This window comes from Piliocolobus tephrosceles, chromosome 13 (assembly GCF_002776525.5).
Source record: "Piliocolobus tephrosceles isolate RC106 chromosome 13, ASM277652v3, whole genome shotgun sequence".
Taxonomy (NCBI): domain Eukaryota; kingdom Metazoa; phylum Chordata; class Mammalia; order Primates; family Cercopithecidae; genus Piliocolobus; species Piliocolobus tephrosceles.
In genome coordinates this window covers 483,384-493,837 of record NC_045446.1, presented here as the reverse complement: position 1 = coordinate 493,837, position 10,454 = coordinate 483,384, and the positions used below count along the sequence as shown (strand labels likewise).

At 49.8% G+C, this 10,454-nt stretch overlaps 1 protein-coding gene across 1 annotated transcript in view; it reads left to right on the top strand.

Annotated features, from left to right (window-relative positions):
- DEAF1 (DEAF1 transcription factor) overlaps positions 1-10,454 on the top strand; it is a 48,927-nt gene that overhangs the window by 34,846 nt on the left and 3,627 nt on the right. Inside the window, exon 11 of the mRNA XM_026447283.2 lies at positions 2,099-2,188. Within this exon, the coding sequence (XP_026303068.1) occupies positions 2,099-2,188 (90 nt within the window). The remainder of the gene's footprint in view (positions 1-2,098; positions 2,189-10,454) is intronic.

The window sequence follows — 10,454 nt, the reverse complement described above, 5'->3', positions numbered from 1 at the left end:
AATAAATAAATAAATAAATAAATAAATAAATAAATAAATAAATAAATGGCTGGGCGCAGTGACTCAAGCCTGTAATCCCAGCACTTTGGGAGGCCGAGGCAGGTGGATCATGAGGTCAAGAGATCGAGACCATCCTGGCCCACATGGTGAAACCCTGTCTCTACTAAAAAAAAAAAGATAGCCAGATGTGGTGGCAGGTGCCTGTAGTCCCAGCTACTCGGGAGGTTGAGGCAGGAGAGTCACTTGAACCTGGGAGGCAGAGGTTGCAGTGAGCCGAGATCATGCCACTGCACTCCAGCCTGGCAACAGAGTGAGACTCCATCTCAAAAAAAATAAAAAATAAAAATAAATAAAGTAGAGGCAGGGGACAACCTAAATTCGTACCAAAATGCCTCCTGTTTTCTGAAGTGAGTGACTGAATGTTGGAGCTCTGAATGTCTCACAACTGGAAAAATGCTAAAGCTCACGTTTGCGAAGAAGGGAGCAAGCATCAGAACAGAGCCTCAGAGCAGGTCTGCACGCAGGAACCGCAGGAACGGCAAGGCCGCGCTGGGCTCATTTCTGGAGCTGCTCGCAGACGCTGCCACTCGCCCACTGGCCACGGCCCCTCCCACAGTGCCTGCGGATGATCTGGGCGCGTAGCGGGCCTGCGGGTCCCGGTGCCGAGGCCTCTCCTAGGCCTGGTGGCCTTCTCCCTCTCCGAGAGCATTGACGGCGGAACTCACAACTGTCAAGCACCTTAGTCATGCCACAAACGTTAATCATTGACAGCATGTTGATGTATGTGCTGATTAGAAAGAAAAGCTCCAATAATGTAATTCCAGGAGAAAGTACACAAACCTCTGGTGTCACCTTTCTTTTTTCTTTTTTTTTTTTTGAGACGGAGTCTTGCTCTGTCGCCCAGGCTGGAGTGCAGTGGCTGGATCTCAGCTCACTGCAAGCTCCGCCTCCCGGGTTCACACCATTCTCCTGCCTCAGCCCGAGTAGCTGGGACTACAGGCGCCGGCCACCTCGCCCGGCTTATTTTTTGTATTTTTACTGGAGACGGGGTTTCACCGTGTTAGCCAGGATGGTCTTGATCTCCTGGTCTCGTGATCTGCCTGCCTCGGCCTCCCAAAGTGCTGGGATTACAGGCGTGAGCCACCGCGCCCAGCCCCATGTCGTCTTTTCAGTCCACCACAGAAACCGGCTCGGGTGTGGGGTGGGGATGTCAGCTGTGGTGCCGCCGCGGCAGTTTGGGACACACACCTGCCACGGTGCACCCAGGCTGGCGCCACCCAGGCTACCTGCTCAGAGTGTTGGGAGTGGTGGACTCCTGAGTTTGATTTTCTGTGCTGGCCTGGCTAGAGTGAAGCTCCTTGGAGTTTGGAGAAAGATTTCCATGCTGATTTCCCTTTTGTTTTTTATTTGAGAAGGTGTCTCGCTCTGTCGCCCAGGCTGGAGTGCAGTGGCGCGGTCTCGGGGTTTCACCATGTTAGCCAGGATGGTCTCCATCTCCTGACCTCGTGATCTGCCCACCTCAGCCTCCCAAACTGCTAGGATTACAGGCGTGAGCCACCGCGCCCGGCCCTGATTTTCCTTTTTTTTTTTTTTGAGATGGGAGTCTCACTCTGTTGCCCCGGCCGGAGTGCAGTAGTGCAATCACGGCTCCCTGAAACCTCTGCCTGCCAGGTGCAAGTGATTCTCCCACCTCAGCCTCCCAAGTAGCTGGGATTACAGGCGGCCACCACTACACCCAGCTAATTTTTGTGTTTTTGGTAGAGACGGGGTTTCGCAATGTTGGCTGTGCTGAACTCCTGACCTCAGGTGATCCGCCCGCCTCGGCCGCCCAAAGTCCTGGGATTACAGGTGTGAGCCACTGCTCCCGGGCCATGCTGATCTTCCAGTAAATGAGTGTAGGGGGCAAACTGCACTGAGGCCAGGAAAGAGCTGATTCTGGAGGTGACGAGAACGTTCTGAGCAGCACTGGGGCAGAGGCGCAGTCAGGAGTCCAATGGGGAGACCTCGGGACCTCCCACCTGCACCTGCCTCTGTCCCCGGTGTCTCGGGGGCTCTCTACAGCCACGTCACTGACCGGCCTCTTGTGTCCTTCTTGCAGCAGTCCTGCGTTAACTGCGGCCGGGAGGCTATGAGTGAGTGTACTGGCTGCCACAAGGTCAACTACTGCTCCACCTTCTGCCAGCGCAAGGTAGGCCTCACCCACACCGCGCTCAGTGCCCCTGCCTCCTCCCTCACTGTGAAGACCCCTGGGTGGCCCCCTCCCTCCCCGTGTGCTCCTGGTGCCTCGGACCTCGCCTGACTCCCCTCCCTGTCCCTCCTTCTGTGAATCTGGGGCTGCTGCTTCGCTCCACGAAGACCCTGCAGGAGGCTCGCATGAGCCATGGCCAGGTAGTGCTCTCATGGGAGGCCCCACAAGTGGTGGCCAGAAACCCTGAGGGTTGCTGGTCAGTGCTTCCCAGCCGTCCACACCCCTGCAGAGCCACGCGAGAGAGACTGTCCACAGCTCCTCTGTTTATGTTATTCAGCCCCCTGCTCCACAGAAATTCAAGAGAACTTTGTAGGCTAGAAGTGGTAGTTCAGGATTGTATAACTTTTTCTACCATAATCAGAGTACTCGGGAGCATTTAGTCACTCTAATTTTTTTTTTTTTTTTGAGACAGAGTCTCACTCTATTGCCCAGGCTGGAGTGCGGTGGTGCGATCTCGGCTCATTGCAACCTCTGCCTCCCGGGTTCAAGTGATCCTCTTGCCTCAGCCTCCCGAGTAGCTGGGATTACAGCCACTACCACACCCAGCTAATTTCTGTATTTTTAATAGAAACGGAAGGGGTTTCACCATATTGGCCCAGGCTGGTCTCAAACTCCTGACCTCAGGTGATCCGCCCACCTTGGCCTCCCGAAGTGCTGGGATTTAGAGGCATGAGCTGCTGTGCCCAGCAGCTTTACTAATCTTTTTGGTGTTTGGTTTTTTTTCTCATATTTATGAGAGATGCTGGTCTATATTTTGTCCTGCTATGTCTTTGTCTCGTTTTGGTGTCAGAGCAACACTGGCCTTCAAAGCAGCTGGGAAGTGTGCCTTCTGCCCTCCTTCTCTATTTTCTTTTTGAGACAGTTTTGCTTTGTAGATCAGGCTGGAGTGCAGTGGCACAATCTCGGCTCACTGCAATCTCCGCCTCCTGGGTTCAAGTGATTGTCCTACCTCAACCTCCCAAGTAGCTGGGATTACAGGCTTGCACTCCCACCCTTGGGTAATTTTTATGTTTTTAGTAGAGACAGGGTTTTACCATGTTGCCCAGGCTGGTCTCAAACTTCTGGCCTCAAGTGATCTGCCTGCCTCAGCCTCCCAAATTGCTGGGATTACGAGTGTGAGCTACGGCACCTGGCCTGTGTTTGATTTTTATTCATTTTGAATATTTTATTCAGTTGAAAATATTTGCCGTGTGATTTTTTTCTGTGACCTGTGAGTTATTTGGAAGTAAGTGCTGGGTTCAGGAGTAGATCTAAAAAAGAAATAGAAGTATACTAATTTCAAATATTTGTGGATTTCTTAAATGTACCTTTATAATTAATTTCTACTTTAATTACATTGTGGTTCAAGAACATACTTAGTATTTTTCAGTACCTTTAAATTTATTGAGATTTGTGTTAGGGCCTAGCGTATGGTCTTATGGAGAATGTTGCTTATATATTCTGCTCTGTTGGGTGGAGTGTTAGATAGATATCAGTTAGGTTGGTTAATAGTATTGTTCAACTCTTCCATATTCTTGCTGATTTTCTCTACTTGTTCCACCCCTTATTTAGAGTGAAGTGTTGAAGTTGTCAGCTATTACTGTTGAATTATCTGTTTTTTTTTTTTTCTTTTTTTTTTTTTTTGAGACAGAGTCTCGCTCTGTTGCCCAGGCTGGAGTGCAGTGGTGCGATCTTGGCTCACTGCAACCTCCACCTCCCAGGTTCACGCCATTCTCCTGCCTCAGCCTCCCGAGTAGCTGGAACTACAGGCGCCCGCCACCACGTCCGGCTAATTTGTTATATTTTTAGTAGAGATGGGGTTTCACTGTGTTAGCCAGGATGGTCTCAATCTTCTGACCTCATGATCCACCTGCCTCAGCCTCCTTTCAAAGTCCTGGAATTACAGGCGTGAGCCACCACGCCCAGCCGAATTATCTGTTTTTATCTGCAATTTTGCCTGGTTTTGCTTCATTTATTTGGGAACTCTGTTGTTAGGTGCATATATGTTTAATTGATAATTATCGTGTCTTCCTGATGAATTAACTTTTATCATTATAAAACATCCTTCTTTGTCTCAGTAAGTTTTTTATTTTTTATTTCTTTGTTTTTTTTTTTTCTTACAGAGATGGGGTCTTGCTATGTTGACCAGGCTGGTCTCCATCTCCTGGCCTCAGGTGATCCTCCCATCTCAGCCTCCCAAAGTGCTAGGATTATAGGCATGAGGCACTACACCAGCCAATAGAAGTTTTTATATTAAAATTTATTTTTTATGGCTGGGCACTGTGGCTCACGCCTGTCATCCCAGCACTTTCAGAGGCTGAGGCAGGTGGATCACCTGTTAGAAGTTTGAGACCAGCTTGGCCAACATGGTAAGAGCCCATCTCTACTAAAAATACAAAAATTAGCCAGGCGTGGTGGTGCATGCGTGTAATCCCAGCTACTAGGGGGGCTGAGGCAGGAGGATTGCTTGAACCTGGGAGATGGAGGTTGCAGTGAGCCGAGATTGTTCCACTGCACTCCAGCCTGGGTGACAGAGTGAGACTCCGTCTCAAAAATATATGTATATTTTTTCTGATAGTAGTATAGACACTCCACCTGTCTTATGGTTAATGTTTGCATCTTTTGTTTTTGAGACAGTCTCACTCTGTCACCCAGACTGGAGTGCAGTGGCATGATCTTGACTCACTGCAGCCTCTACAGATACACGCCCCATGTCCAGCTAATTTTTTGTATTTTTAGTGGAGACAAGGTTTCGCCATGTTGCCCAGGCTGGTCTCAAACCCATGGACTCCAGTGTTCCATCCCCTGCTTGGCCTCCCAAAGTGCTGGGATGACAGGCGTGAGTCGCTGCACCCAGCCTGCATCTTTTTGGCTGGGTGCGGTGACCCAGAGCAGTAATCCCAACACTTTGGGAGGCCAAGCGGGGAGGATCACGTGAGCCCAGGACCAGCCTGGCCAACAAAGCGAGACCCTGTTTCTATTTTTTAAATAATACATAAATAAACAAACATCTTGTTACTTCTAATTTGTGTCCTTGACTCTTAAGCATTCCCTTAGAGACAGAATGTGCTTGGATCTTAGGTTTTAATCTAGTCTGATAGCCTCTGCTGCTGCTGCTGCTGCTGTTGTTGTTGTTGTTGTTGTTGTTGTTGTTGTTGTTGTTGAAACGGAGTCTTGCTCTGTGGCCAGGCTGGAGTGCAATGGTGTGATCTCGGCTCACTGCAAGCTCGGCCTCCTGGGTTCACCCGCCATTCTCTTGCCTCAGCCTCCCACGTAGCAGGGACTATGGGCGTCCGCCACCACGCCTGGCTAATTTTTGTGTTTGTTTTAGTAAAGACAGGGTTTCACCGTGTTAGCCAGTATGGTCTTGATCTCCTGACCTCTTGATCCGCCCGCCTCAGCCTCCCAAAGTGCTGGGATTACAGGCATGAACCACCGCGCCCAGCCTTTTTTATTTTTTTATTTTTGAGACAGAGTCTCACTCTGTCGCCAGGCTGGAGTGCAGTGGCACTATCTCAGCCCACTGCAAACTCAATGTCCTGGGTTCAAGTGATTCCCCTTCCTCAGCCTCCTGAGTAGCTGGGATTACAGGCGTGTGCCTCCACGTCCAGCTAATTTTTGTATTTTTTTTTGAGACGGAGTTTCGCTCTTTTTGCCCAGGCTGGAGTGCAATGGCGGGATCTCAGCTCACTGTAACCTCTGCCTCCCAGGTTCAAGCGATTCTCCTACCTCAGCCTCTCGAGTAGCTGGGATTACAGGCATGCGCCACCATGCCTGGCTAATTTTTGTATTTTTAGTAGAGACAGGGTTTCTCCATGTTGGTCAGGCTGGTCTTTAACTCCCGACCTCGGGTGATCCACCCGCCTCGGCCTCCCAAAGTGCTGGGATTACAGGTGGGAGCCACTGTGCCCGGCCTAATTTTTGTATTTTTAGTAGAGATGTGGTTTCTCTGTGTTGGTCAGACTGGTCTCGAACTCCTGATCTCAGGTGATCCACCCGCCTTGGCCTCCCAAAGTTCTAAGATTACAGGTGTGAGCCACCGCACTGGCACTAGGCCTGTTTTGTTTTTTGAATTGAGAGAGTATCGCTCTGTTGCTCAGGCTGGAGTGCACTGGTGTAATCTCGGCTCACTGCAACCTCCGCCTCCTGGGTTCAAGGGATTCTTGTGCCTCATTCTCCCGAGTAGCTGGGACTGCAGGAGGGCGCCACCAGACCCGGCTAATTTTTGTATTTTTAGTAGACACAGGGTTTCACCATGTTGGTCAGGCTGGTCTTGAGCTCCTGACCTCAAGTGATCCGCCCGCCTCGGCCTCCCAAAGTGCTGCAATTACAGGTGTGAGCCACTGCGCCCAGCCTTTTTTTTTTTTGAAGTGGAGTCTCGCTCTGTCACCCAGGCTGGAGTGCAGTGCAGTACAGTGGCACAATCTCAGCTTAGTGCAGCCACCACTTCCCGGGTTCAAGCAGTACTCCTCCCTCAGCCTCCCAAGTAGCTGGGATTACAGGCACCTGCCACCATGCCCGTTTTTTTGTTGTTGTTTTTTGTTTTTTGTGATACAGTCTTGCTCTGTCTCCCAGGCTGGAGTGCAGTGGAACAATCTCTGCTCACTGCAACCTCCGCCTCCCAGGTTCAAGTGATTCTCCTGCCTCAGCCTCCCAAGTAGTTGGGACTACAGGCATGCGCCACCATGGCCAGCTAATTTTTGTATTTTTTTGTAGAGATGGAGTTTTGCCATGTTGGCCAGGCTGGTCTTGAACTCCTCAACTGAAGTAACCCGTCTACCTTGGCCTCCCAAAGTGCTGGGATTACAGGCATGAGCCACCTCGCAAAACCTAATCTACTCATGTTTAATGTAATTATCAATGTGAGTGGATTTGTGTTTGTATTTGCAGTTTATGTCTCATGTCTTGCTCCTCTGTTCTTTCACTAACTTCTTTTCTGTTAAATGTGTATTTTCTAGTGTACCAGTTCTTTTGTTGAACAATTTTAAACAGTATCTTTTACGTTATGAGTTATTTTCTTACTGCTATAGGTATTACAATATACATTTTAATTTATCTCAATTTCAGTGGGAGAATAGAATTTCCTCAAGCAGAGAAAGCGTACTGCAGAGGCTGAGTGTATACATTCCTGGCAGAAGCTTTTTGGGCCCCAGTATAAGCACTCACTGAACTCCTTTCACCAACAAAATGAATACATCCCGTTCTTTTTTTTTTTTTTTTTTTTGAGACGGACTCTCACTCTGTCACCCAGGCTGGAGTGCAGTGGCGCAATCCTGGCTCACTGCAAGCTCCACCTCCCGGGTTCACGCCATTCTTCTGCCTCAGCCTCCCAAGTAGCTGGGACTACAGGCGCCCGCCACCTCGCCTGGCTAATTTTTTAAATATGTTTAGTAGAGACAGGGTTTCACCGTGTTAGCCAGGATGGTCTCAATCATCCTGGGATTATAGGCGTGAGCCACCACGCCCGGCCACATTCCGTTCTTTAAAAAGCTGCCTTCCAGCCGGACCTCCAGCCCTGGCCACCCTGTCTCCAAGCCTCCCTCAGATCCTGTTCTTTAAAAAGCTGCCTTCAGCCGGGCATGGGGGCTCACCCCTGTAATCCCAGCACTTTGGGAGGCCAAGGCAGGCGGATCACGAGGTCAGGAGATCGAGACCATCCTAGCTAACATGGTGAAACCCCATCTCGACTAAAAATACAAAAAATTAGCTGGGCCTGGTGGTGGGCGCCTGTAGTCCCAGCTACTCGGGAGGCTGAGGCAGGAGAATTGCTTGATCCCAGGAGGCGGAGGTTGCAGTGAGCCGAGATCACACGACTGCACTCCAGCCTGGGTGATAGAGCGAGACTCCATCTCAAAAAAAAAAAGAAGTTTAGTTTTAAATTCATAACTTCAAAATTATATATGAATGGAAGTTGAAGTCCTCATATTCTCACCCCTTAGAGATAACAAAAATTTGGTGTTTGGTTTTCTAATGTCTTTATTTTTATTTATTTAGTTAGTTTTGAGACGGAGTCTCGCTGTCACCCGGGCTGGAGTGTAGTGGCATGATATCCGCTCACTACAACCTCCACCTCCTGGGTTCAAGCAATTCTCCTGTCTCTGCCTCCCAAGTAGCTGGGACTGCAGGTGCACACTACCACACTTGGCTAATTGTTTGTATTTTTTGTAGAGCTGGGCTGTCTCCATGTTGGCCAGCCTGACCTCGAACACCTGACCTCAGGTGATACGCCCACCTCTGCCTCCCAAAGTGCTAGGATTACAGGCGTGAGCTACTGTGCCTGGACTCTAACATCTTACTCTTTTTTTTTTTTTTTGAGACGGAGTCTCACACTGTCGCCCAGGCTGGAGTGCAGTGGCCGGATCTCAGCTCACTGCAAGCTCCGCCTCCCAGGTTCCCGTCATTCTCCTGCCTCAGCCTCCCGAGTAGCTGGGACTAGAGGTGCCGCCACCTCGCCTGGCTAATTTTTTGTATTTTTTTTAGTAGAGACGGGGTTTCACCGTGTTAGCCAGGATGGTCTCGATCTCCTGACCTCGTGATCCGCCCGTCTCGGCCTCCCAAAGTGCTGGGATTACAGGCTAGAGCCACCGCGCCCGGCCCTAACATCTTACTCTTAAAAAGCAGTGATAGGTCAGGTGTGGTGGCTCATGCCTGTAATCCCAGCTCTTTGGGAGGCCCAGGCAGATGGATTGCTTGAGCCCAGGAGTTTGAGACCAACCTGGGCAACATACATGAGACTCCATCTCCACAAAATATGAAAGAATTAGCTGGTATGTGCCTGTGGGAGACCAACCTGGGTAACGTACGTGAGACCCCATCTCTACAAAATACGAAAGAATTAGCTGCTGCGAGCCTGTGGTCCCAGCTACTTGGAAGGCTTAGGTAGGAGGATCCCTTGAGCCAGGAGAGGTTGAGGCTGCGGTGAGCTGAGGTGACTCCAGTGCACTCTACCCTGGGTGAGAGAGCACGACTCTGTCTCAAAAAAAAAAAAAAAGCAGTGATAATTTTAAAAATTCATTATAGAGGACTTGGTGTGTACACAAAAGTATACACATGAGTTTATGCGTGTTATGAAACCCCAGCAGGAACCTCCTGCACCCAGCACCCACCTGAAGAAAGCCAGCCTTGGGGGCCAAGCTCCGTGTGATCCAGCCCCTCCTGGGCCTGGGGGCCGTCAGCTGAGGCGTGTTTCTGGCACCCGTGCTCTTTATGCTTTCTCCACACACGCGCGCCTGTAGACAGGGCACCTCTGCAGTCCCCACAGCAGGGCCTGTTCCCAGGACAGTCTGGGGGCTCTGGGCATTTTTCTCCACCCAGCCCTGGTGTCCTGCCTATGGCCTGCTCCCAGCACCGCCCGGACTGAGTCACCTCCCTGCTGTGGTGCCAGCACTTTCTTTTAACCCTTAACTTTGAAAAATGTGACACGTGCACATGAGTGGGATCGCCCAGGAGAGGCCCGTCACCCTCACCTGTGTCAGCTGCTTTAGCGCCTGCCCTTCTGGCTTGTCCCCCCCTCTCTTTGGGCTGAGGGCTAAGCATTTTAAAGCAAGCCCCACGCATCATTATTTTCATTTGTGAGGCCTCGATCACTGTAAGTCAGATTTGGATTGTTTCTTAATTGGATTTTTAGTCACTGTTTTTATTTCATGACTTACTTATTTTTGGTTTTTGTTTGTTCGTTTGTTTTTGGTTTTGTTTCTGTTTTTGAGACAGAGTCTGGCTCTGTTACCCAGGCTGGAGTGCAGTGGTGCAATCTTGGCTCACTGCCACCTTCACCTCCCAGGTTCAGGTGATTCTCCTGCCTCAGCCTCCCTAGTAGCTGGGACTACAGGTCCGTGCCACCACACCTGGCTAATTTTTGTATTTTTATTTTTTTTTTATTTATATATTTTGAGACCGAGTCTAGGTCTGTTGCCAGGCTGGAGTGCAGTGGCATGATCTTAGTTCACTGCAACCTTTACCTCCCGGGTTCAAGCAATTCTCCTGCCTCAGCCTCCCAAGAAGCTGGGACTACAGGTGCATGCCACCACGCCCAGCTAATTTTTGTATTTTTAGCAGAGATGGGGTTTCACCATATTGGTCAGGCTGGTCTTGAACTCCTGACCTCGTGATTTGCCTGCCTCAGCCTCCCAAAGTGCTGGGATTACCAGCATGAGCCACCATGCCCAGCCTATTTTAGGTTTTTTATAGACAGGGTCTTTTTTTTTTTTTTTTTTTTTTTTTTTTTTTT